The sequence below is a fragment of the Seriola lalandi genome, unplaced genomic scaffold, assembly GCF_002814215.2.
Source record: "Seriola lalandi dorsalis isolate HSWRI2012SDOR001 ecotype SW California unplaced genomic scaffold, Sedor1 jcf7180002054949, whole genome shotgun sequence".
NCBI classification, from domain to species: Eukaryota; Metazoa; Chordata; class Actinopteri; order Carangiformes; family Carangidae; genus Seriola; species Seriola lalandi.
In genome coordinates this window covers 151,142-177,152 of record NW_019525500.1, presented here as the reverse complement: position 1 = coordinate 177,152, position 26,011 = coordinate 151,142, and the positions used below count along the sequence as shown (strand labels likewise).

Sequence of the window (26,011 nt, the reverse complement as noted above, 5' to 3'; positions counted from 1 at the left end):
CATGCTGTGTTGTATTTTGTTCCAGGCCTGGAGACTGTTAACATGGACTGTTGATGATGTTGAGCTTGTTCCATACCTATATACCAATATACTGTGTGTGTATAGGAATAAGAATTCTTCTTTTCCAAATAGCCTGCTAAAGAAGTTTTCCAGAAAGAACCATATAATTTTATAATTTGAAACTAATTATAGGTAAAATATACAGTGATCACTTGGTATAGTTCCAGTCATTTCTAAATGTTCAGCTAGCACAACATTGAGACTTATTCAGAGGTTAGCAGGTGGAGTACACATGCATAAAGTTTCCAGTAGTAGATGAAGGAGTGATGAATATTAGAGAAATTATTTGTCAGGTCTCTGAACTTTGTTTCCATTTTTCCTGTTATTGTTGGGAAACCACATGGTTCTTTCCAGGAAAAGTTCAAGAAATTATTAGGAAATAACAAAACTGTAAAACAAAGCATTACCGATTTTCTTTTTACCGAAATCTTGATCTTTCAAAAAGTCATCATCAAAGCAATTATCACAACCTGATACAAACACTTTTCCCTCTTTTCCAGTAAGCTGCCTGAAACAGAACTACTCTCTCTACATTTTGGAACCTCATCTCCTCTGGTTTTTCCTTTGTCTTTCAATAGGGCCTAATCATGAGTTTTGTAGATGTTCAGTAAGTGAAAAGAGCTCTTGGTTATATTTGCATTTCACTGCATGCAAAATTTTGTCTGTTTCAATTCGTCTTAATTTCAGCCTCTAACTCCTGTCTCTTAACAGCTCAAGAAAATGACTTAACATAATGCACACAAGTCATTGAGAAAGAAGATTTTTAAACCGTTTACAATGTTGCTTTGCTTATTAGTTAATTATTATTTTATTATATTTTAATTATTATATTATTATTAGTTGATATCTTGTCACACATCAATAACAAGATAATGAAATGAAATTTGTCCATGTGGCCCACTCGTAGTTTTAGTACTTGGCCTTGTTTAGTGTCTGAGTTGGAGGTTGCCCTGCTGGCATAAGGGAAAGGAAAACACAGTATGTTTTATGCTTGTATGAACTGTGTAATCCCCACTCTTAAATCCCACCTGTTTCCCCGAACTAAACAAACCCTGGGTTACCTTTAGCTCTAAACACCAGGGGTTAAACAGGAACCAGTGGTCCAAGGTGAGAGCAACATGAAAACTGACGGGTTTACACATACTGTAGACAAACAGTAAATCCTGGCTCGCCTCATTACACCCGCTTTGACCGTGACTGTGGATAAGGATGTATCGATTTTAATGGTCCAACCCTTTTAGATAAACAGTCCTGGAGGATCTGCAGTCTTTTTCTTTGTTTTTTCTTTTTTTTTTTTTTATCAGATTTCACTGGGCTTGCAACAAGCTAGAGAAGATAACATAGTGTCCTCACAATGCTCAAGATCACTCTGTCTGTCATCCAAATTCATCTGGTCTCACTGTGCAGCTGGACATGTGTGTGTTTATAGACAGATAAAGCTGCAAGTCTTATCTCTGAGACTCCTGGTGTCCCTCTTTCTTCTCTATGCACCTTATTTTCATGTTCTCTCCCTCCTTTTCTCCTCCTCATCACCCTTTTGACTTTATACCACAATTAACTCTTCATCATCTCCCTTTATACTCCATTTCTCCTCTAAACATCACTGCTGGCTTTAGTTCATCCATATCAAACAGGAAATTGAGACAGCAGTCCAATAACTGAAAATTCACTCTTTGTTCTGTCTGAAAGGGGTGGCATTAAAACGTTTTTATTTGTCAGTAGATTGAGTGTAGTAAGCGTTTGGGTTTGAAATGATAAAGCGGAATGATAAATCCTCACTCAAGGATTTTAATACCCATGGTTAGCCTACTTATGCCATTCAGCCGCTAGCTCTTTAAATGGAGTCATGTAATGGAGTGATGGAGTGATGTTGTCGCAGAATTACAAAGGATTCAGTCTAATTATATGGCTCTGGCTTGTTGTTTGAAAAGAGAGAGAGAGAGAGAGAGAGAGAGAGAGAGAGTGTGCATGCGTGAGAGTTGAGCCTCAGCCTGCTGTGAGCTGGGTAACTGCTGGTTGGCGGGGGATGGCTCTATTACCCATCTGCCCTGGGTTTTACACCTGCCTGGCAGCAAAAAGCACAGACATTTGAAGCTCTCTAACTAATGTTGGTCCTACATCTTCCTGCCTTAAAGGATAGGTTCACATTTCTTTAGGTCTATTTTTAAAAACCACTCACAGGCCCATGTGCCCAGTTGCTCTAATTTCTTCAGTGTTCTGGTGCCAGTAACCACAGCCATTTACCAAAGAAGAACAAAGAGGCTCTGTGTGAGGAGTCCTTTACTTTTTAAAGTTTACAGGTAAACCTATACTTAAGATAGATTCACCAGTGAGTTAACGGTTACCTTTAAAAAAGTTAAAAAGTTCTTTGCTGAGTTTGAGCAATAATTATTCAAAGTTTTTAATCCTAAACAGCCAACAGAAAGAGGTGTTGGATGTCGAGATTGAACTGTAGTATCAGATAGTCAATACAGTTATTTGTACAAAGACAGTACAGTATATGCAAGGCACTGTGAGTTGCAGGGCACTCTGAGGTTTCATTTTTTAATGTACCTCACCTCTGATCGTTGGTGTTGCTGTAATTGATGTAGTAACAGTGCGAAGGAGACTGGCATTAGGTAAATCAGAAACTATGCATTCACCATTTGATCCAAGAAAATCACCACACAGGAAATGCAATTGTTCATTGTTGGTTTCTTGATTATTTTGAAACTGAAAGCCGTGGATTAATGACGTATTCGTTCACTCTGTAACATTTGCAGGGTTGTGGATTTCTAGAGCTAATCCCGGCTCTAAATGTGCGAGAGGCAGGATACACCATGGACAGGTTGCCAGTCAATCACAGGGCTGTTTGCCAAATCATAGAGCTCTACTGATGAGCTGATAAGGCAGATCAGTGTCAGTTTAGCACTGATGTGTGTGCAGAGTCATATAAACACTGTCAGTTACACCCTCAGACAGATTAACTCTCACAAAGTTTCCCTGCACATTAAGAATTCTTTGCAGTAGGTTTTTTGTTCTTTTGTTCATCTCTTTATTGCACTGCTCATCAGAAGCAGTGAAATCTGTCAACATTAATGAATGCAGCTCACATGACTGTGATCAAAAAATGATTGCAAAACATTTTAGAGAAAATCCCACACATGAATTTTAATGCCAGTTTCATAGTTAATCTCTGAAGCAGAAATATATTTGATGCTAGTTTTATATTTCAGACCCTTTGTTATCTTTTAGTGATCAAACGAACAATGGTCTCTACAGAGATACAATGAAATGAATAAAGACTGGCAGCAGATGATGGAGATATAATGAACCTTTTGATATGCATGAGTGGCAGACCCCCTGAAATTAATCTATCATCTCTCCTCTTCTTACCTCTATAGTGCAGTGTCTGGAAATGACCACTAAACGGAAGCTGATTGGCCGGCTGGTGCCGTGCCGTTGTTTCCGTGGTGAAGAGGAAGTGATCTCAGTGTTGGACTACTCCCACTGCAGCCTGCAGCAGGTCCCCAAAGAAATCTTCAGCTTCGAGAGAACTCTGGAGGAGCTCTACCTAGACGCCAACCAGATTGAGGAACTACCCAAGGTAACACATGACCACATGCTGGTCTCTGCTGTCTCTCCTCTGACTTTAACCTCTAACCCGTTTTACATTATTTTCTACCCTCTAAGTTCTTCCTGTTATATGCAAAATCTTAGAGGAAATCCTAGCCTTGGGATTGGTCTTCACCTAGTTGTAGGAAGAAGTGATATACATCTCATGCATAAAAAGATCAATTTAATAGCTCTGTGAAAGAGCTTTTGATCATACCACATGATCTTCATCGTTGGTTTTATGAGTCCGTCCCATTCTTGTGAACGCAATAACTAAGTATTGTGAGGGAATTTGGTGCAAACCTTTGTACCAAACACATTTGGTGCAAACATTCACCATTGTTAAGTTTTTCGTAATTGATCCTGGTATCTAAAAATAGAGGCTGTTATATGTGTACAGATTTTAAAGGGATACATGAGTAAAATTCCCTTGATTGGATCGCTTGGTTTATCGACATTGACAACAGAGAAATAGAGTTTTATGAGTCAAGAGATCAAGACCATCAGTATTGTTTCTCTGGTAAGTTTACATACTACATACACACATTTAGCAGTTTATGAAGCACACCTACCTAACACGAATGTGCTCTAATACAGCAGCTCTGCAATAAGTCCTACCTTCATGATAGTTATAATGCTCAGTTTTTATTGAAACTATTTCTAGAGAGGTGTTGATTCAACTGGTCATTTCAGAGGATGTAGTTTGCGGTGCTGTTGACTCGTATTGCTATACAAACAGGTCTTTCTATTATTATTTCTGCCCCTGTTATACCAATGAATATTACAGCCTTCATGAAGGTAGGATTTATTGTAGGACTGTTAGAACTTTTAGCAAGGTGGACCTGATAAACTGGCAACTGGGTGTATATCATGACAACAGTGAGTGACAGGAAACTGGAGAAACTGGAAAATGGAGTGAGAGAGAAGGTTAATTCCGGCCACGGCACGGCCACATTGCACATTGTTGCATCCTAGACGTTCCAAGCCTGTCAGAGAAACTCCATGTGGACATTGATGAGACAAAATGCCCTTCCGATATTTCAAGGAGAATTACAGGTGCTGTTTATAGGAAGGCTGTCTCATTTTATTGATATCCTGTCCTGGTTTAAATGACAGAGATGTTGAATTGGATTTCTAAATATAGCCTGCATGAATGGACACAGCTTAATAGGGGCGGTGTAAGTGGCAGGCCAAACTTGCATTCAACTGACAAAAAAAATCTGCTCAGCCTTGATACTGTATATGTATGTCTGTGCCAAGATTGTGTAAGAGCTATTGAGGCTGCCAGAGTGATTGGCCTTCATGTAAGTGGGCTGGAGAGCTCCTTAAGTGTGCGTGTTTGAAAGTGATTGTGTGTTTAAGTATAGTGGTCTGGCCTGACCTGTGGGCACAGAGCAGCCCTGCCCTTGTTTAGCTCTATGCAGCTGTTTGCCCCCTGTGCTCTTTGGATTTTGTTTTTGATAAATGTCTGCCTGGAATCCATTTCATTGAAAGACATGCAAGGTAGACGACTTGGACTCTACAGTGCCTGTGGGAATTAACGTGAGTGAGCATATGCTTGTTGTAATTTTGAGAGAACTTCACATTAGAAAATTGGATTTTTGTGGACAAATCACATTCAGTGGATGAAGTCTGGGTAACACTCGGCATGAGATGTTTACACCGCCCTGAGTGCAACTTACAACCTAAAGTACAGATAACACATGGCTGTGGAAATCGTAGCACACGCTGTAAGTGACTTTCTACCTAATATAAACTTTAAAATGAGATAAGGAAACTCTGACAAAGAAAAGCAGTGGCTTTTTCATGTTTTCTGGCAGGCAGGATATCATCAGCATTCATCCTGTGCAGATGCCATGCCACCTACTGTGTAACACTGAGGATGTAATTTAGCTGATCTGCTCAGAGGGCACCAAAAGTGATTCATATTCTTATTGTGACACCACTTCCCCAGGTGATGTTCCACCTGTGCTGACAAGATTGTCGTATTAAGGAGCTCTCAGTTTAGTTAATATATTTCAGTCTTTCTCTCTCTAAAGGGAAAAGTAAAAGTAACACTATCCTGTTGAATGACATTCATTTGAAATTTGTGTGTATGTGTAGTTAGTCATGATATAACGTAAATTGATGTTTTTGTGATTTAACTAGTTAGTTAGTTCAGTGTTTTGATTTTTGTGAACTGAACCATGAACCATTACATGATGGTTGGGACAATGAATTGCTATGCACTTATAGAGGAGTAGGGCTTTAAAGTACAAGGAAGGTTTTGTACTAGGATTTATTTACAATAGATAATTAGATTGTTGTGGATGCAGACATCAGCTGTGAGACAAAGCAGACAAAGCACTTTGCTGAAGTTCATACAAAAACCCATAACTGAAAAATGGGCAAACATTTCACTGACAATACATGAAAATGATCTCATCTGTGCCTGGTGACAATTGTACAGCAGTTTTTCATATATTTCATATATATTTCATATAGATTGTGAACAAATTTTTAAATACATTTTTGTCGAGGGTGAGCTGGCAAAAATTACACTACATATAAAAAGTCACATGACAATGTCCTAAATAAGGAGGTGTAAGTGAATGTGGATGCACAAATTAGTCATAGTCAAATCAATAGTCAATTTTCCTCTTGATCTTGGATTTGTGAAACTGAGCAACTGAAAGCTTTGTAAAAAGCTAGGAATTGGACCTTGAGTTTATTCTTGTTTCCTGAAGAATCTGACTGGGAAAGCTTTAAGAACTTAATGTCTGTGCTTCTGCTGTGTTTTGATATTTACAGAATTTCTGAATTCTCAGCATTTTTCTTTGCTTTCACTCTTGTATGTTTTGTGGCATTTGCAGTATTTTTCAATTTAGGGCACATTTCTCTGAATGCTGTTGCTTTCGCTCTAGTATGTGTTTTATCCCTTTGGGCCATCGTATGGAGGAGATTAATTCTGCATTATTCATAGAAAAAGGCGGCTAAAATTGCACTGCTTTTCCACAACATTAAGTCGCGCAAGCCTCCAGCGGATTTCCTTGCTCCCTGTCCTTTTGTACCTTTCTGTTAAAGGTCTGTGTGAATTTGCCAACAGACTATAATATTCCTTTGTTTTCCCTCTGTGTTCCCATAGCAACTCTTCAACTGCCAGGCCTTGAAGAAGCTGAGCATGCCTGATAACGACCTGTCCAACCTGCCCACCACCATTGCCAGCCTGGTTAACCTCAAAGAGCTGGACATCAGTAAAAATGGTAATCCAACTGGAACAAACCTGAAACAGCTGAGAAAAGTAAAAGTTCACTGCAAACTTACCAGCCTTCTCAGCTGCTGATTGCAATGATAGACATATTAGGGAAGATGATAATCTCCATGTACATTAGCATAAAATTTGAATTACAATCAGATATAATGTATGGAGCTGAGTGGATAAGGAAACGAGGGCAGCATTTATGAGTTTTCATGTAGATCTAGAATAGCTGAGGAAGCCCAGAATAAAACCTCACAATCACAACAATCTCACAACCAGAGAGTTTAACCAATGATGACTTTTCACATTATTTTGTGAAATGACTTTTCACATTATTTTTCTATCAATCGACTAATCCCTCTCTCTGCGTCCCTCTAACAGGTATCCAGGAGTTTCCAGACAATATAAAATGTTGTAAAGGTCTGTCTGTGGTGGAGGCCAGTGTCAACCCAATCACCAAGTAAGACACTAACACACACCATGTAGTAACACAGCTCATTAATATCACTGCAGAGTTGAAGCTCTAGTGAAGGTTGATAGTAGCAAACAATATTTGCAGGACTGAATAGAGCTAACCAAAAAAAAAAAAAAAATGTATGTAATATATTAAAAAATTATTGTTTTCACAACCATTTTCTATTCAAAGTAAAAAGAAATCTGTGTTCCAAACAGTTCCATGTTTGGATGATGGCAGTGGTGTTATCAACCAGCTTGAATGAAGCTGGACTCAGTTCATGATCTAATAGACTCTTTGATGCATTTTTGTGTGTGTTGCTGATGTGTTCATAGCTTCACAGAGGAGCTAAATATTTTATAAGAGTCGGCTGCATCCACAGACTCTACACTACCATACAAACATATATATGTTTGTATGGTAGTGTAGAGTCTATATATCCCTGTGTTCATATCCTTTTGGCTTGATCTGCAACACAAGATATAAAGGCAGTACTACAGTAAAGTGCCAGTGTTTACTTTTCTGCTGTGTAGCTACTGGAGCATCAGGTGTAATGTTAGTAATTGTTGTTTTCCTATCGACGGTGTAATGTCCATGAAGCGTTACTAGACTCAACCACACAGTGTACTGCAGACAGAAATCCTCTTTTACTTTGTGTGTGCGTGTGTATGTGTGTGTGTGTGTGTGTGTGTGTGTGTGTGTGTGTGTGTGTGTGTGTGTGTGTAAGAGATGAGTCATCTGCAGGCTAACAGCAGCTAGGTGTTTCTGGAGAGGTTGTTATGGGAACATTGTCCATGTTTCTATTCCACTGAGGCCCTTCAAGGACACACACTTTCTTTTTTGCTTTCTTATTCCTCTTTTGTATTTTTTTTTTCTTTCTTTCTTTCTTTCTTTCTTTCTTTCTTTCTTTCTTTCTTTCTTTCTTTCTTTCTTTCCTTTTTCTTTCTTTCTTTCTCTCTTTCTCTCTCTCTCTCTTTCTCTCCCTCTCTTCCAGACTCCCAGATGGTTTTACGCAGCTCCTGAATCTGACCCAGCTCTTCTTAAACGATGCCTTCCTTGAGTATCTGCCGGCTAACTTTGGCAGGTAAACTGATGCATTAGTGCGTCTTCCCTTGTGAGGGCATATGTGAGCATGGGTGTCATTGTGTTGGACAGGTTGTTTTTACATATTACAGGCACCACAGTGCCTTATTCAGTGCCTCTTTTGTGAAAGAACCTTTATGAGAAAAATTTGCAGAGTAATTTTCTCTCATCAAACATTACAAATCAATAGTTACGAGATCATTATTATCACTGAACAGGAAACAGGTGTGACACTGTTTTTGGAGTTTTAATGAATTAAATGGGGCCTGTTTTTCCTCGTTTTCTGTTATGTGGCCTTCCTTGACATTCCTAGTAACATTTGTTGCATTTTATAGAAAGACTTAATACAGAAAGTTTAGCTTTGGTTTTTGTGCCTTCTGTTTTTCAGACTCTCCAAACTACGGATCCTTGAGCTGAGAGAGAACCACCTGAAAACCATGCCAAAGTAAGACAAAGCGCCATATGTGTCTGTGGGTGTTTCTGCATACAAATGTGTCAGAAATAAAGGGTTGCAACACACACGCATATCCTCACACACAGATGCTTCATGATATTACAGAGTGTATCCTTGCCTTCCCAGGCGTCCAGATTAAAACTATATTTATCACTGGCAGGTGTTCTTGAATACTGATGAAGCCTGTTAGAACAGGAACATGTTTTAAATGTTTCCTGGTCACTGTAATGTAGCTGAACTTGTAGCCTGTAGCCTGTTTTCATACATGCCTGGCATGGCCACAGAGGAAGACATTGCTATAACGGTACTGAAGATAAACTTCAAAGTTGACACTGATAAAAGTGCAAATACCAATACTCATTTACTATGTATGACCACCAGTGCACAATCCCTCTGGCACTTTACCTGTGAATTGGTTTGGAGTGGTATGGTATGGTAAAGTGCTGCCAGTTGAAATGCGCACACATCCAAAAAGCTAATTAAGGTTTTTCTTAAAGCTTTCATTGTAATTAGCTAGCATGAGGAGTTGGTTCAAAATGTAAATGAAATTATAGAAAATCTGAAAAAGGAGCGATGGAGTTGAAGTACACATCACTACCCATTACACTGTACCACATTGGCTAATATTATGTCTCTCTTTGAGCACACTTAAACACTCACTTCATGCAAGGAGATCATTTGGGATGATCCACCAGCCAAACAGGATATATAGAGAGTTAGATAGATAGATTTACTTTATTGATCCCAAGTTGGGAAATTCTTGAAGGAGCAATTTGACTAATTTGCGTGTACTATATATATATATATATATATATATATATATATATATATATATACATTGAATTATCCATGGCATAAACCTACATTGTAGATGCTACTGTGCATTCAAAAAGTCTAAATACACCACAGTGTATAACAGTAATCTGATCATGTGTAATTTCAAATTATTTCAAAGATTCAAAGGTTTTATTTGTGGCATGCAGAACAGTATGTACAGCGAGATGCAGGGTGGCGTACTTTGCTAGAGGACTAGTGTGCGATAAAAAATATTCAGAACAAGAGAAAAAGTAAATTCTAACATAAGAAATATTAAATATATGTAACATAAGTATTAAAATGGTTAAGTGTATATTGGCCCTGTGTTCTGGTGTAAAATGCACATATGTAACAGCTGTAGTAATCGATATACTGCATCCTCTCCTCTCAGGTCCATCCACAGACTGACACAGTTGGAGAGGTTGGATCTGGGTAGCAATGAATTCTCTGACCTGGTGAGAATAATTGTTGTCATATTTTGCATGTTACCACAGTCAATGTGCATTAGGAAATACAGAATACATTAACATTAAGATAATCCTTTATGATCACAGAAAGTTCAGACAGTAATGTCTTAGTAATCATGTGTGCATTTACCAGTTAACACATTTCTCTGTGTAAAGAAATGAACAGAAAAAGGAGGAGGGAGAAAAGAAGGAGTCTAAAGGCAGAGAGGAGTCAGAAACACAGATGCTGTGTCCCATTTCTCGGGCCACCTCCTTTTAAAGTTCACATTTGAAGACCCAGTACAGCATATGGTGAATCATCTGTAGACCGTCTCATTTAGGGATGAGGCACAGGTTCAGCTGGACCCTGAAGTGGGACACAGCAACATGGTGGAGGAAGAGAGGGCTGGACAGAGGATGACAGGATATGACATCAGGGTCAGACAGGAAGTTGACTGTGACAGGAGTGAGTTGGCTGTATGGTTTACTTCCTGCCAAGAGAAAAGCTTGGAGGGAGTGATTGCCAGCCTCACCCACTCTGCCAACAGTTTAATCAAAGTGGGAAGTCTCTGGATCCACTAAAGCAAATTTTTGGATCCAAGCATGTTCGCAACATTTGTACTGTCTGATTTCATGTTAAATGAAAGGTATGTTTTCAGGTACCTAACTGTATATATTTTAATCTAGCGTATGGTCACTGTAAGATGCTGTGTTTTCCTCTGTTTAACATGTTAGCCAGAGGTGTTGGAACAAATCCACAACTTAAAGGAGCTGTGGCTGGATAACAACTCTCTACAGTCTATACCAGGGGTAAGCATGCAGCTCTCATACTGGAAAAAAAGAAACACTGGAAATGTCACTTTCTTTTACATCCTTTGCTCCTCTGTCTTTTTTTCTATCATTCACTTGTCTCTTTCTCTCCTCGCCTTTGTCTCTGCAGTCGATAGGGAAGCTTCGTCAGTTGCGGTACTTGGACTTAGCTAAGAATCGTATTGAAACGTTGGACACGGACATTTCAGGTTGTGAGGCCTTAGAAGACCTGCTACTATCCTCCAATATGCTGCAGCACCTCCCTGACTCTATAGGTACACACACGCACACACACATGTACACGTGTCACAAAGACACTCACGTTTCCCAAGTTGTTGAAGCTTTAGCGGAGCATCTAAATCTCCACATATTTAATTTCTAATGGGGTCTGTGCAGTGGACAGCAGCAGTTGTACGGGGCACATCCCAGGTGATAGTGGTAGTAGCTGTAATAGATCAACATAGCACAGATAACTGAAAGGCATATTAAAGGATATGGCTGGTGTTATTCTATATTTTTCTTACAACAAATCCCGTTAAAATAATAAAAATAAAAAAAAACATCCATGCATCAGTCTGTCTCTCAACAATTTCTGACTTCTACACGCTGTCTGTGGCACATAGCTCCAAGACCATTGATGCATGAAGATGTAAATCTTTAAAAACAGGTCACATATAAATAGTTTCCTTTTCAAAAAGTGCAAAGTAATTTACTAAAACATCTGGGCAGATTAGTTTTCAGCAAATGATACTCAAACAGGAATACATTTTGAATTTGTTTGGGACTATTTTCAGGCTCTGAGTAATGTGCATTTGGTTTGCTGGGGACTATTTATGGCAGCAGGATGGTGTATGTGGGATTGACTCAAAATAAACTATAGTGTTCATGGTAATGAAGCGACACGTCAGCCAATGCAACTGTGTGGCTCATTCATGGGGTTTTTATAGTTTTTTGGCAACATTGCAACTCTATGGTAAAGAGGAATAAGCTATATCAGGCTTCGGCTACACAGGCGGTACTTGTCGAAAGAATCAATTCATTGTTGGTTTTGGTCCTCAGGAAAGGGATGTTTTCGCAGTAAGAAAAATATAGAATATCGCTAGCTCTATTCGATACTATCCTTTAAAAATGGCATTTCAGCCCACAGTGTATATTTCTTTGAAGAGGAAATAACTTTGCATGTTTGTGTGTCAATGTGAATGTGTGTGTGTGTTTGCATTTGGTATAGGAATGTTGAAGAAGCTGACAACACTGAAGGTAGATGACAACCAGCTGACCTCACTGCCTAACACCATCGGGAGGTAAGAAACCCACATACACACACACACACACACACACACACACACACACACACATACACTCTTGCACAAAAAGCAATAAAGCCTTGTAGAATTTGGTTTTCTTGTGAAAACACCTTCAGAAGTATCTTCTGTCAATTTAGATGATGTCAGCAGGTGACTGTTTATCTTTGGAGGGTTGTTGTTTTCCTTGTTTATTACTGTTAGTTGCTGTGTTGTTATGCTGGCTGATGATTGGGGGGGTTCTGTGTGTTGTGTTTGCTGCGTTGCTGTGGCGTTAGTGCGAAGCCCAAGCAAGGGTGAGTAACATTAGCCTCCTGGATCCAGGGGTGCGTTCAGAGACGGATAGATGTTCAACTGCGTTGCAGATACAAACATCCAAGCTTGCTACCACATGCTATCAATGTGGGAAACATCTTGTATTCATACAAATTACATGCAAACATAAACTTTATTTTACTTTTAAGGCATGAAATGACAATGTTTTCTTCATGTTTGCCTCCCAAACTTTGTCGATATTTGGACTTAATGTTTAATTAAAATCTACATCTTTAAGATTAAATGTACAGAACCCAGCCCTGCTAAAACCTACAGGGTTTAGACAGAAATGATTGCATGTAAAAAGATTACAGTAATTTGATTACGAGAATTTTTATTATAATCCATCACAGTCCAGATTCAGTCACAGTAATCAGATTAGTTGAATGAAGCAGAAGCAGATTTCAAAAGTATTGTTAATGAGTCTTTCTTCATCTCTTTATACAGATTACTTATAAATATAAAATTATGCTGATATTGCAGCTTGTAAATAAAAACAACTTTTTGTTTGTTTGACTCCAGGGTTGATAGATTTTGGAGTAAAGACAACTTAAACAAAGCCTGTAGTAACAGAAACATTAAGTTAGATCTGTTTGGATCAGAATAAATAGATTTAGTTCCTTTTTGCTGCTACTAACACTTTAGTAGTAATTTGGAATATTTTGCAAATTGCAGTTCAAATCAGATAATCTGTGATGGATTACATTTTTAAAAGACTGTCCAATGTTGTTTAACATTCTATTTGACATCAATGTAAATACTCTTTGCAATGCATTTGTATCTGAACGCTGCAAAAACATTTTGTCTTCCTGAACAAGTCCCAGGTTTTAGCCTCAATAAGTAGTATTGTAGATCCATAACTTCCCCTCTGATAATACCATACAAGATCCTTTTCTTACCTCATTAGTTTTTTAAGTGTTTACTTAATAATGAATGAATGTGATCCCTTTATTTCCCTTCTGTGTCTACATTGGACAATTCTATATTCCTAAATAAGTTATTTATACACAGTGCTGAAAGCTGTATCTATGTGAAGTCTATGTGTAAATGCAAAATTTATGCCTGTGCCTCAACCAATACTACAGTGTATTTCCATCTAGATGCATCATTACAAAAATATACTATATGATAATGTACATTTACACAGAGCTGGTAACAGTAGATAAGTAACTATATGTTTCTCTGTTGTCATACATTTAGTTTTAAATTTCAGTGACTTTCAGAGAAACATGAAGAAAAGTCTCATGTTTTACTTTCAGTCCTTAATCTTTTAAGGCCATGACTTTATAACAGCCATGAACTGGGTTGCCATATACTGTACATGCAGACCAGGTAGCTGTATATAATGAAATATGGAAAGGTTCTCCCACTGCCTTTATACAGTATGTTTCAGTTAATGTGTCAATTATGATTGTTGAACTTTAACCTGTTTTAAGCTGCAACAGCTCGCCCATGCCCGCTGTATCTGATTTACTCTGATGTAAAACTTCATTTTTGCTCATTTAGCTGATACTCTCAGCTGGCCCTGTTTGGTACTGCGTCAGAGAGCTCCCAGAGAAAAGCACAGAGGAGCGACTGTATGCTTCTCTTAAACAGAGGTGCAGCAGTTAACCAGACATACATTTGAGAGACCAACCAATTGGTCCTAACTGTTGAAGTCTTTTCTCTTGTAAAAGTAAAAAAGTATTGTTTGAAAACACTTGCATGTGCTGCATCTTCTTTGCCTCGTTGGGGTGCACCAAGCAGCAGTAGGCTCAGTACTGCCCCGTGGCACTTGATGGTTGGTGAGAACAACAATTGTAGTGGCAACAATGAGCCGATAATGCACTTGAAAACAAACGTCAACAATTGTCACAAAGGTGAGATTTAGGCTTACTTTAGACAACTGTTTTCAAACACTATTTTTAGATTTAGAAATAGAAATGACATTAAGGATGAGGACTAACTGTGTGGTTTTGTAAATAGACATCTGGTTAACCTCCCCACCTCCTTTAAAGAGCAGTACACAGCCACTTCCCAGCACTTTTCTCTGGGAGCTTCAGGGACTGTCTCCCACGCAATGGATGAGACAGTCCTCAACAGGGCTAGCTCTCAACCAGAGGGGACCTAAAGGAACAGTGTGTAGGATTTAGTGGGATCTATTTACAAAAATGGAATATAATATTCATTTTTATGTTTTCATTATTATATAATCGCCTGAAACTAAGAATTGTTGTGTTCTCGTTAGCTTAGAATGGGACTTTCACAGCTATATAGGGATGGAGTCCTCCTCCACAGAGCCCGCCATGTTGCACTGCCATGTTTCTACAGTAGCCCAGAACAGACAAACCAAACACTGGCACTACAGAGGGTCTTTCACATATTTACGTTACCTGAAGCTCACCTTAGGTTCTCCTACACACTTGGAAAGGGAGGGGATGGGTTATCAGTTGGTTGCAAACTGCAACCTCACCGCTAGACGCAACTAAATCCTACACACTAATCTTTAACTAAAAATCTTTCTGAGCAACTGTAGCACCTGGTGAAAACCTACACAAAAGCATGCATGCTCCATACAAAGGAGATTGGAATCTTGAAACCTGGTTGTCTTAAATTGACCTAGTAAATAACCATCTGGCAACTTTTTTTCCTTGCAACCATGCCATTGAGTGTAGGATTATGGAGCTGGTTGGAAGATGGCAGCTAAATTATCTCAGGAGTGATGTCCAAAAGTCATATTTGACACATTCAACTCTTACTGTATATTTTTGTGCGAGATTTAGGTGACATTTTCAGCTTTAAGTCGGAATACAAACAATGCTGAGAAAAAAATAATAAACCAGGGGAAATGTAACCGTGACTTACATCTACGTAAAGGATAAGAAACTCTTCTCCTCTGCTCTCCTCTCCTCTCTCTCTCTCTCTCTTTATCCTGTCAGACCTTATGGTGGCCCAGATGGTCCGGTCCATTGGGAATAATAATAGCAGGCTAATGCAATGTTAACAGTGACAGTACATTAATGTAGAATTGTTGTCTCATTAGCATTAGCCCGCTGTTAGCGTGCTGCTAGGCCAATGATAGCAGTAGGGGGGTGGGGGGTCAGGGTGTTCTCTAGAGGGCCTGCTGTGGATGTTACTGTGAATCTTGGTGAAGTGGAGAAGTTGAGATCCAGGTTAAAGAATTTAAGACATCAAAGGTGGATGAGGTTCAAAAATATAGATGGGTGTCAAATTTATGTAGGTAACACCAGACTAAGTTTGATTGATTGGTTGTCTCTTAATTGATTTACTGACTGATTCATCAATGTGATGATCTTTTCCTCCTCTCAACACTCTACTTCTAAGTTGTCGCTACTGTATAAAGACAGATTTTTCCTTATCATCGTAACATGTTAAAGGATAAGGCTGGCGTCATTATAAATTTTTATTTTTGTCAAAAAACTCCATAAAAAGACCAAAACCAACAGTGTGTTACTCTGTCTCTCATCACTTTCTGACAGCCTTGCCTTGTCAAGCTCAATCATTCCTACTGAAGGTGTAAATCTTTAGAAGAAGGTCCAAAATAAAATGTCATTAAAAAAAAGGCTGTCATTTTTTTTTAGCAAACACTAATAAAACTGGAGTAGGTAGTGCATATGTTGGGGACTGTTTTCAGCACCAGATTAATACACGTTTTTTGCACTGATGAGCATTTTACTGCAGCGTGATGGCGTATGTGGGATGGACTAAAAATAAACTACAGAGCCTGTGTTCATGTTAATGAAGTAACATGCCACCCAGTGTAACAGAGTGGCTCATTGATGTGTTTTGCAATAGTTTTTGGACAAGAATGGAGCTCTATGGCACAGGGGTATAAAATAAATCAGGCTTTGGCTACACAGACCGTACCTGATGTTGGATCAACTCATTCTTGGTTTCAGTCTTTTCACAGGATTTGTTGACAATAGGAAAAATTAAGAGTGGCGCTATCCTTATTCTTTAAAACCCACATCTAAGTAGTAATGTTGCAGCATAGATTTTTCAGCCTGAAGAATGATTTCCTTTCTGTCTCTCTCTTCCTTTCTGCCTCTGTTCCTTTCACCCAGTCTGTCTCTGTTGGAGGAGTTGGACTGTAGTTGTAATGAGTTGGAGTCGTTGCCTCCCACTATCGGCTACCTGCACAGCCTGAGGACCTTCGCTGCCGATGAGAACTTCCTCACAGAGCTGCCCCGGGAGGTAAAGAGATCAAAACAAAACATATGCCTACGCTGGCATTAATATTATTCAGAGCTGAAATGTTAGTTGATTAATGATTTTTCTTATCCGTATCCTTCATGCTTTTCTCATAAAATGTATGCCTTTGTCTGAATTGCTTACATAGTACCAGCAGTTTTAGTGTCTTCAATTGTCTCTTTCTTGGTTTAAAAAGGATTTCCTGTTGGGGGACAATAAAGATTAGATCTGAACTCAACTCAACCACTTAGCTGATCTAGTGAAAATTCATAGGCAACAATTTAGATTAAAAAAATGACAAATTCACTACTTCCAGCCTCTTAATTGAGAAAAATTGCTGTTTTTCTTCTTCTACTTTTCATGATAGTTAATAGAGTCTTAGAGTCTCTCTTTGTGTTTCCTACCGTTGATGAGATCTGATGGATTATGTGTGTGTTTCAGATCGGCAACTGTAAGAACGTGACGGTAATGTCGCTGCGGTCCAACAAACTGGAGTTTCTTCCCGATGAGATCGGACAGATGACCAAACTACGAGTGCTTAACCTGAGTGACAACAGGTATAAAAGCACGCAAGCACACACACACACACACACACACACACACACACACATGCAGGCTACATTTTCTCAATGGTCTTATTGGGACTGTAGCTGCTCTCACGGCCTGCAGTTACCATGGGAATGGGTGAGTGTGTTGCCATGGTTACCTGCTCTGCAGGCTGTACAGTGCGTGGGCAGAAGAAACATCTCTCTTTTTCTTTCTCACCCCTCCCTCTGTCTCTCTGACTCTCTCTCAGGTTAAAGAATCTACCGTTTACCTTTACTAAGCTGAAGGACCTGGCAGCTCTGTGGCTTTCTGACAATCAGGTATCTTTCTCTCTCCTCCCACACTGTCTCCCAAGGTCTGTACGTGCTCACGAGTATGCAGCACAAACACACAAAGCTATCAACATATTAATCAGATTAACAGGCCTATTTTATGGCTGTGTTTACTGACGCTTGTACTTGCTGTTAAAGCAAACTCAACACATCCTGCGTCCATTTTATATTAAAACCCTTGCAGTAATTCAAGTGAGGCTTCCTGCTGCAATATTTATTAATTCACAGCATTTACACAGAGGTTGTCCCAGTTATCCAATCAGAGCACCACAGAAATCAAACTGGTGTTTCAGACACCCTGAATGGAGACACATAACATCACATTCACTGTCAAAAGGAAAATATTTATTTAGACAATATGAAAATATTTGAAAACAATTTACATAGATTACATATTTTCTTTTATATACATTACATTACAAAAGCATTACAACAGATTTACAACAGCATTCACGAGATATATATATATATCATGAATGCTGTTGTAATGTTTAATGCCTGATAATAACTGGCATAGTTCCCTTATTTATCTATTGTGTATTCTATTGTTGAACTTGCATGATCTGGTGCGATATGGATATTGTTGAGATGCTGAATGAATGATAACATTGTGTGATTTCTAATGAACGGGCATTTGTGCCTTTTGTGTAAAGTTCTAATCATTTTGACATTGAATGTGGTGTTAATCCATTCAACGTGCTTCAGTCACTGGTTTGAATTGTCTGATCTTCTGATTGGACAACTGGGGCGACCACTGTACATGTGCTGCCGTGATACTTCCCCAAACAGCCGATGAAGGTGTAATGGACCAATACAATGTAAATTGTTAATTGTCTTAATCCATTAATTCTCTGCTTTTATTGTGAAAATCTGCAGGAACTATTGTTTCCCTTGCAGCAGCTTAACCCATTTATACCGGATGCTGCGTAGCGCCCCTCCCGCTGCGCTACGCAGCACCCGGTATAAATGGGTTAATATGTGAGAAAACAATATTTCTGAATTCAGTGCAATAAGTGTGTTACTGCACTGCTGTACCAGCGAAAATAATGCTGAGCACAGACACTTTATTTACTAAATTTACCATGCCATTATCATACAGGTTATGGTCATTTAATTTTCTCACCGTTTCACATTTTCACACCAAGAGACCACATTTAGATTTTGAGACCCAACAATGACTTGTTTATGTGCTTATATTGGAGCAATCACTGCATATACATCTTCTCTGTAACAATCCATTTTGTTATGGAGCCCCAGGCTAAAATGATCTGATGCTATTGTGTGATACAGTGGTGTAAATTAATGAGTAAACTTATACACATACACATACATGATGACTTTATTGTTGACTACACCATGAGTGAAGATATGAAAATATTCCACATAACATTTAAAGTCAAAGTTTAATCATGATTATTAAATGTAATCAAAGTCACAACACCACTGGATCCTTATTGACCTGCAACAGAAGAAAGCAAATTTAAAATTCAAATGTAATTTGTAAAATGGAAGTGGAGTCCTACATTAACATTTAAAATTGGCGCTTATATACGTATGCTTATTCTACCTCAGAATTCAAACCCTGATTCAGTCTTCTCATTTGCATTTGCCATTTCTCACACCACGACTGGCAACTCTGACAGTTTGAAGAGTCAGATTCCACTGAAGTTGACATATTTTCAGAGCTTGGTGGTTTGTGTGTAGCTTTCTTTAATTTATATGCCAAAATAGAAACTGAAAAGTCTCTTGGTTAATACATTTTAAATGCAACTTTATGTGTGCAATAACATTTCTATTTACATCACATTACCATTTTAATGGACATGACTCAATTTTTTTTTACAAGCCGAACATGCAAATTAAAGAGGCATTTGACAGTTTATTTTTAAAGACTGTGTCACACTGTTCAAATAGAAAAATTCAATTTGTTATCCAAATCAAGACAGTGTCTCTCTCTTTGCAATTCATTTTCGTTGTTGGTAAAAATGATTTGCAAATTCTCTCCAAGTGATTTACATTAATATTAGACAAGAGTTGTTTCAAGTCACGTCCTGAATAAACTGAAATTTCCTCAGCGTGAGAGATTTAAATAAACAATCAGTGAACACAAATCTTTGTTTTAAGAGCTATTGGATTAGTTTTAGATTAGGAATTAGGAAATGAAGGTGATCAATGAAAGTCTCCATTAGAATACTAATAAATATAAATGTGTGTGTGTGTGTGTGTGTGTGTGTGTGTGTGTGTGTGTCTGTGTTTGCAGTCCAAGGCTCTGATCCCTCTGCAGACAGAAGCCCACCCAGAAACCAAACAGAAGGTTTTGACGAACTACATGTTTCCTCAGCAACCACGACATGATGAGGGTACTAACTGTGTGTGTGTGTGTGTGCGTGTGTTTGTGTATGAGTGTGTGTGTGTGTGTGTGTGTGACAACATAACAATATTACAGGATTACCATTTGTTACATTATAGTATCTTATGTGCTCTGACGTAATAGTGTTTCTTTGTATGAATGTGTGCGAATGTTGAATAACATGCAGTAATATTTGTGGATAAGTATGTGTCTTTCAATCTACAGATCTACTGTATAGTAGCTATTTTAATTCAATCTTTGATGTGTTGTTTGTGTTCGTGTGTGTGTGTGTGTGTGTGTGTGTGTGTGTGTGTGTGTGTGTGTGTGTGTGTGTGTGTGTGTGGGTACAGATTACCAGTCAGACAGCGACAGTTTTAATCCTACTCTGTGGGAGGAGCAGAGACAGCAGAGGATGACTGTGGCCTTTGACTTTGAGGACAAGAAAGAAGAGGAGGATAACTCTGGGAAGGTCAAGGTCAGCTCTTGCTCTCTCTCTTTCTGTCTCTCTGTCTCTATCTCTCTCTCTCTAAAGTCACTGAGCAGGAGGAATAACTGACTGGCTGTTGGAGCACATTCATCTCTTAGAATAACATCAAACTTTCCAGGTTAAACTGTTAATGCAAATAGTGAACAGCTGTGTTGAATGTGGCTCTCTGAGATCTCTCTCTATGGATGAGTCCAAAGGAGCACGGCATTGTGTGTTTGAAACAATAAAACAGTCAGTACAACAATAACAATGACAATGTTCGAACTGGCAGAGGAAAAAAAGTATATGTATGAAGAAACTAGCAAAAGAGATAACAAAAACAACTAAACAATCAAAGAGGCATGGGTGAAAGAAACATATTAACATCATTTATAATGCTTTATTTGGTTATTTGAGGTGTTTTGAAGTTTCACTGAGACAGAAACACCTTCTCTTTATAGTATTGCCATTTACTCAGTGTGCTTTTTGTCCTTTATTTTCATGCGTACACTAAACCCATTTTCCTCTTTTTAGGTGGAGATAAACCTAAAGCGCTACCCAACACCGTACCCTGAGGACCTTAAGAACATGGTCAAGTCAGTGCAAAGCCTTGTGGGCAAAAGCGTACACGCCGGACACGGACATCAGCACCAGCACCAGCACCAGCTGAGCACAGGCACTGCCACCTCGGCAGGAACCAACATGGAACACACACACCTCAGCAAAGAACCGTATGAACCACCATGGCCCCTACCACCTAAAGAGGTAGGAAACACAAACACATTCACAGAAAAATATACACATCCGTAAGCATGCACTAAGTTTTTCTAAGGAGAGAAACTTTTGTCTGCTCCTCAAGTTGCTGAAAGTTTTGAGACAACATCTTAGTCTCTTTGTATTTATCTGTATTTGTATTCAAATATGTTTAACCTGCCCTTCTTGCAAATGTTCAGCTGTAGTGAGTTGTCAAATTCAAATTCAACAAAAGCTATAGCTGTGAGGTCTGTGACATACACAGTAGGTAAAAGACAGGGAGCACGAATTATCTGATGTGCTCTTTATTTCTTGTGTCTGCTCAGTTGAAATACATAAACTGTGTGTGCATTTGCCAGGTGACAGACCGAGAGATGCAGGACTTCTCTCAGTCTCAGCTAATGGATCAGGGATCAATGCATAACTCTGGCATTGACATTCCCAAGAGGAAAGACAAAGAGGATCTGACAGAGAGCTCAGAGGTTTGTCACATAGTATACTGCACGCACGTGCGCACACACACACACACACACACACACACACACACACACACACACACACACAACAAGAACACACATTCAGTGTGTTTTTGCTGTGTGTGTGTGTGTGTTCATTGTGGCCTCACAAATTAAGCTTGTTGTGAAACAACTATAGAACTTCATTTACCTTGTACAATCAAATTCATGTTTATTGAGTGAATGTTCTGCGTTTCCTTTTTTGTCATTTTTATCATTGTCATATTTTGAATGTACAATATATCTAAACATAATTATTTCAACTCTGCTATTCACACTCCACTGGTTTGTCTGTTAGTTGAAAATTCTGAAAAAGTTATGAATTGATTTACAATGTTTTTGAAAAAGTTGGTGTGATGAAGTTTATGCCTTATTCAGTATAACATATTCAGCTTCTAAATACACGGTTACTGCTACTGCTACTCCCTAGTCTGTTTGTTCAGTTTAATTATGTCTCAGGTGACCACATGATGACTCATAAATTGTTGACAGCTTTCCACTCAAGTAGCTTTAGCTTATGTTGGCAAGAAAAGCAGTGACCAATACTGGAGACCCCCATTCAGAAAAAAACAAACAAAAAAACATAGCCCTGAAACTATAACTATCCGATTTCATCTACTGTTAGCAGCAGCAATTCGTTGGTCATGTTGGTCTTGGCTGTTCATAGCTGCCCTTACTGTACTGTACTGTAGCTACCTGATGTGAACCTGTCTGTCTTTCCACAGGACTCGATGGGCGGCTCCCCCAACGACATCCGTATCTCTGACATGAGGCCCACCCTGGTGGAGCCACCGATGTACAAACCAAAGGTGGTACTGCTGGGCAAGGAAAAGAAAGGTACTGTACCAAAGTCAGACACACAAAGAGGCTCATACACATGCATGTAGACACAAGACTGCACGCATACAGCTCACACATTAAGTTAATGTGGTCTATTGTAAAGCACTGTGGGGCATCTTGTAAGTGTCATGGTGGCCAGTGGATTATTTCACCACATAACAAAGAGAGGAAGGGGAATACCCTGAACCTCTACTGTGAATCTAGATTAGAGTCTAATGTGTTCAGCTTTTCCTTATTTTGCCCCAAAAGCCTGAGTTCCATCTGAGGTAAACCAAAGGCCAGTAAGCTTAACTAATAAACCCACAGCCAATTTTACTGCCCCATCAGAAATCTGCTTTTAGTCTGTTATCTATTTTAAATAATTCAGTGCCTTAATCCCATCTACTGAATGAAACAGTTTATCTCTGCTTCATTACAAACTGTTGATCTAACTAAATCAGATCTCTTTTGTTCAATTTACTCCTTCTGTGAAATGATTAAAGCTCATACAGCTTGTCTGTCTTGGTGGGTGTAAATTCTTAATAAACGACCTTCTGGCAAAGTAAATAAAGAGCTTTCCATGGTTTGTATTGTCAAATATTTAATAAGTTTGACTCATGAGCCTCCTGCTTTCATATTATTGATATTTACAAAAGGATTTTTCCCCTTTTTTATGCTTTTCTGTAAATGTTGTCTTTGTTTTGACACTGCTTTCTTTCCATATCTCCCTTCCAAAAGAGGTTCTTGATTTCAAAGAGACTAGTCTGGTTAAATAAAGTGCAGTGGACTCAATATTGTCCAAACATATAATGAGAGCACTGCAGGAATCTGGGTTAAGAAAGAGGTGACAAGACTATGAAAGTGACATGATTCTTCTACCTCTCATCATGTCTTATGTACAGTATACAGGCCTGGTGATCATTGTCTGATTTTGTTGGAGCTCTCATTGGCTTTTTAAGCTTTGAAACTTAATATACAGTAGCTCACAATTAAATCTACCATTTCCTAAAATCATCTGACTTTTCATGTTAACATGTTGATATAAGCTACTGCTAAAGCTAATGGTTGCTTTAGGCAGAAATAGCAAAGATCCAACATGTTAGATAATGGCTATGTTGGTTTTTGTTGAGATGACATTTAAAAAGAAAATCACTTTGATGCACTGTATCTGTGATGAAATTAATCAAAACAGAAATTAGCCATGCGTGTTAATGCTTTTGAGATGTCCACATTGTACATGAAGAAATGGATCAGCTGGTCACAGAAACTACAGTCCACGTGGTTAAGAAGACCTGAGGAAAGAATGCAGGGGAATAAAAACACAGTTTTTTTCAGACATGACATGAGCTCTTTAGTGCTTGTAAGAAGGCTATCAGAGAGAAGAGGATGTGACATTTTGACTGAACAGACTTGTCTCTCTCTCTCTCTCTCTCTCTCTCTCTCTCTCTCTCCGTCTGTCTTTGTCTATCTGTGTCCAGAATCTACAGATGAGGAGATGGATAAGCTCCACTGTCTGAACCACAGCGGCTCCTCAGCCACCTACTCCGACTACTCTCCCTCACAGGGCTCCTCGGGCTCCTCCAACCCGCCCGCCAACACACACTCACACACACTCTCTCACGCACACCCACACGCTGTCGCCTTGTCAGCCCCCAGCAAGGACCAGACCCCTCAAACACACTGGACCAACAGGTACACACTCACACACACATACACACATCCCTCCTCCTTGTTCAGCTTCATCACCGTTCCTCCGATTCGACTATCCATCACCTCTTCCTCTCTTTTGATTCCACACCCCCTTCCATCTCCTCCATCTATCATCCATTTCATCCATCTATCCAATCGCTCCATCCATCCTCTCCCCCCTTCATCTCTCTGTGTCTTTCTCATCTCTCTGCTCGCTCCGTCAAGGTCAGAGACTCATTAGGACGCTGCAGACTTCTGTCCAGGATTCTCTCTCTGAACTCTTCTCCTCTGCATTAAAGCTGTCCATCCTAGGCCTCAGTAATCGTACTTTATGATTTGGAATAAGAAATCCCATGTGTTTTGAAACTGTACTGAGTCCTAATCAGAAATGTTGGTGCTGTTAACAACAACAAATGTCTTAATTAGGCCTGCCTGACACATTTCTGACTTTTTCAGTACAGCCTGAAAGATGCTAGTAATCATATTTGAATTTTTATGATGGCACTCTTTTTTTCCCCACATCAAGATGTGACATAAACATATATTTTCTCAATCAGAATCCCTTAAACTTGTTGATATGTTTGTTTTTGCATCGTGACCACAATATGTGCAGAGCAAGACGTCTTATAGTTGGAAAATAAACTGACAAAAACTGCGTCTGAACTACCTCAAACATATCTTTGACACATTCTTATCGGCTATCATACACAGTGATAACAACAGTGCTGCAATAAGCTAATTGTAATTGGTCTAGCTCTGAGTTTCATTTTGAAAATTCATTATTCAAGTGACTAGTTTCTACAGATTTACAGCCTTGAAAACAGAGATACACAAATGTGTTAAGGTCAATATTAAGAATCAGGAATCTGGTAGAAGATTGGATTGGATGATTGTATCCTGATGTTTTTTTTTTTTTTTTCTGTTTCCTTTTTGACCGAACAGTAACCTTTCAGTTTACTCCATCAATGTAAACCTAGTCTTTAATAATGTTAAAACAAATTTTTTTGTCTTCACTGTTCGCATGCCTCTCCTCGTCCTAAGGAGCACCTGCAGGTTGAAAGCTTGATTTGGTATTTTCTGACATTAAAGTTGTCATTTCACATGCCCTGGGGGGATGTACAGATCACAATCTGTATACTTGTCTCTTTGTCTTTGTACTTGTGAAACATGTAGTATTTGCAAACAGCAAGTGGCAGCGAGGGAGGTTGTAAGCATTAATATTTTCTGTTCAAGACGGCCCTTAAAAAACATTCATTATAAATTGATGTTTCAGAGAGAGGAAGAGAAAGTTATGCTGATCTCAGTGCCCATTGGCTGTGATTAAATATACAGCACATAATGATTCATAATAATTCACACTATTTTTACTATTTTCCAGTATAATTTCTTTTAATATTTTCTGTCATTGTAGACTGGCTCAGTCGTTCCCTAAGCCCATTGACTCCAAGCCCCTGCTATCTCAGAGAGAAACCCCTCCATCAGGAACCCTGCAGCAGCGTGGGGACCGACGCCCACTCAGTGAGCCTTTTGACTGGTCTGAGGCTCCTCACTACGACAACACGGGTTTCGATGCTGAGGAGTCTTCTCTGGACCCTCCGTCTTCTACGAGTCAGGGAAACCCTCCGCTGGGCTCCAAGCCTCGCAGCCAGTCGACACACGGGCGCCGCCCACTCCTCAGGCAAGAGCGAATTGTAGGAGTTCCTCTAGAGCTGGACACCCAGACGCTCCCCTTCCACAGCAACCAACGCTCCACCCCAGACAATGACCCACAATCCTCCG

At 39.2% G+C, this 26,011-nt stretch overlaps 1 protein-coding gene across 1 annotated transcript in view; it reads left to right on the top strand.

The window, feature by feature from the left end:
* LOC111645404 (leucine-rich repeat-containing protein 7-like) overlaps positions 1 to 26,011 on the top strand; it is a 74,377-nt gene that overhangs the window by 29,249 nt on the left and 19,117 nt on the right. The window contains 19 exon segments of the mRNA XM_087170493.1: positions 3,444 to 3,646; positions 6,779 to 6,896; positions 7,274 to 7,352; positions 8,341 to 8,430; positions 8,818 to 8,874; positions 10,091 to 10,154; positions 10,881 to 10,955; positions 11,086 to 11,230; positions 12,184 to 12,256; positions 16,636 to 16,765; positions 17,204 to 17,319; positions 17,559 to 17,628; positions 19,901 to 20,000; positions 20,341 to 20,465; positions 20,991 to 21,221; positions 21,569 to 21,691; positions 22,450 to 22,561; positions 24,022 to 24,235; positions 25,644 to 26,011. The exon segment at positions 25,644 to 26,011 is cut by the window's right edge and continues 125 nt beyond it. Of these exon segments, the coding sequence (XP_087026619.1) occupies positions 3,444 to 3,646; positions 6,779 to 6,896; positions 7,274 to 7,352; positions 8,341 to 8,430; positions 8,818 to 8,874; positions 10,091 to 10,154; positions 10,881 to 10,955; positions 11,086 to 11,230; positions 12,184 to 12,256; positions 16,636 to 16,765; positions 17,204 to 17,319; positions 17,559 to 17,628; positions 19,901 to 20,000; positions 20,341 to 20,465; positions 20,991 to 21,221; positions 21,569 to 21,691; positions 22,450 to 22,561; positions 24,022 to 24,235; positions 25,644 to 26,011 (2,493 nt within the window).